The 2,099-nt window shown below is 40.7% G+C and overlaps 1 protein-coding gene across 1 annotated transcript; it reads left to right on the plus strand.

Moving 5' to 3' along the window:
* The first annotated feature begins 576 nt into the window (after positions 1-576).
* On the plus strand, positions 577-1,836 carry LOC132595359 (type I restriction enzyme EcoR124I/EcoR124II specificity subunit-like). Its single transcript, XM_060293230.1, has one exon. The coding sequence runs from the start codon at positions 577-579 to the stop codon at positions 1,834-1,836; it is 1,260 nt and encodes a 419-aa protein (XP_060149213.1).
* Positions 1,837-2,099: the final 263 nt, after the last annotated feature.

Genomic DNA, 2,099 nt, shown 5'->3' on the forward strand with positions numbered 1-2,099 from the left:
AGGCTTATCAAAAGGCAATAAAAAAAGAAATAGAAGATGTATTATCTAATTGAGCATAATCGCAATACAAAGGAGACTTACTATAGGGAGTTTCTTAACTATAATGAGGCGTTAGCGTTAGCTAGAGAGAAGGAGCAAAACTACTTTAGAGAACAACGTAATGAGATGGAAGTTGTCCTTCTAGAGTCAGAATCTATAGAGACGATAAAGTCTACCCATAGCCGTTATTTCTCTACGCTAGGAGCTAATGAAGAGAAAGCTTCTAGGCAGGATAATACCTTGTCTGACCTAGTTGACTTAGGACTTTCTGTCGGTTTGGTTGCCCTAGCCTATAGGTTGTTAACGAAGGCATAGGAATAATAACGCACACGCAACGGTTTTAGAGACAATGCCTGCATTGTCTCCCTTTACGAAGAACAGGGCAATAATAATGGCGACCACAACGGCGACAGGACGATGATAGGGGAGACAGGGCATGCCCTGTCTCTACAGGGTGAAACGAATATAATGGCAATACGCACGCAAAGGCTGTAGAGACAAGGCATGCCTTGTCTCCATAAACAAAGAAAAAGAACGATGACGGAATTTATCAAAAAACTATTAGCAGGCAGAGAGGTGCAATATAAACCCCTCGGCGAAGTCGCTACACTTTATGGTGGCTTGACAGGTAAGTCTAAAGCCGATTTTGAAAAAGGAAATGCTAAATATGTTAGCTTTAAGAATATATATGATAATATAGAAGTAAAGGCAAGTATATTAGAGAGCGTTCAGATTGCAGAAGGAGAAAAGCAACATCAAGTAAAATATGGAGATATTTTATTTACAGGTTCTTCTGAAACAGCTGACGATGTGGCTATGTCCTCAGCTGTAACGATTCATTTTGATGAAGCCGTTTATTTGAATAGCTTTTCTTTTGGTTTGCGTTTTAATGATGATATAGAGTTAAAGCCTGAATTTGCTAAATACCTCTTCCGTTCTAACGAGTTAAGAAGAGCAATCATAAAGACTGCCAATGGTGTTACTCGTTTTAATGTCTCTAAAAAGCTTTTTGCCAAAATCATTATCCCCCTGCCATCGTTGGACGTTCAGGAGGAGATTGTCAGGGTGTTGGATTTGTTTACAGAATTACAAAAAGAATTACAAAAAGAATTACAAAAAGAATTACAACTCCGTCGTAAGCAATACGAGTATTATCGCAATTACTTAATTGAACAGGCAAAAAAGCGTATCGAAACCGAAGCAGGCTGGGGCGAAATCAAAACTTTAGAAGAAGCTTTTGAGATGCGTAATGGCTATACGCCATCAAAGAAAAATCCAGAGTATTGGGAAGGGGGAACGATACCTTGGTTTAGAATGGAGGATATACGCAAAAGTGGTCGTAAACTTTCGGACTCTATTCAGCATATTACAGAGGCAGGAGTTAAGAAGAGTGGACTATTTGAGGTTGGGTCATTTATAATGGCTACTACAGCCACTATAGGGGAGCATGCTCAGCTAATTGCTGGTTCGCTGGCGAACCAGCGATTCACGAATCTTAAGATTCGTGAATCGCTTAAAAACCGTCTATTAGAGGGTTTTGTTTTTCACTATCTGTTCCTGATTGGAGAGCAGTGTCGTGCTAATGTTAATGTGTCAGGCTTCCCATCTGTAGATATGCAGGCATTCAAGAACTTCATTATCCCTATTCCTCCACTTGAGGAGCAAGAGCGTATTGTTGGGATATTGGATAAGTTTGAGCAGTTGGTAAACGGCATTACCGACAGCCTCCCCAAGGAGATTGAGCTTCGCCAGAAACAATACGAATACTATCGTGAACGTTTGCTGACGTTTCGTTAATTGAAAATAGTTACACGCAAAGGCAAATGTAGAGACAAGGCATGCCTTGTCTCGGTAATCAATGTATAGGGTGTTACACGGAGATAGGGCGATAACGACGGAGACAACAACGGAGACAGGGCATGCCCTGTCTCTACAAGGTGAAACAAAAACAACGGCAATTAAAACATACGCAACGGCTGTAGAGACAAGGCATGCCTTGTCTCCATTTACGAAGAATATGTTTTCGGTAACAAGCAGAATAATAACAACGGAGACAGGGG

Source organism: Globicephala melas, unplaced genomic scaffold, assembly GCF_963455315.2.
Source record: "Globicephala melas unplaced genomic scaffold, mGloMel1.2 SCAFFOLD_1097, whole genome shotgun sequence".
Lineage (NCBI taxonomy): Eukaryota > Metazoa > Chordata > Mammalia > Artiodactyla > Delphinidae > Globicephala > Globicephala melas.

Bases quoted from the DNA above. Each gene is read 5' to 3' on its own strand.
- LOC132595359 (XM_060293230.1), top strand. From the start codon at position 577: ATGACGGAATTTATCAAAAAACTATTAGCAGGCAGAGAGGTGCAATAT.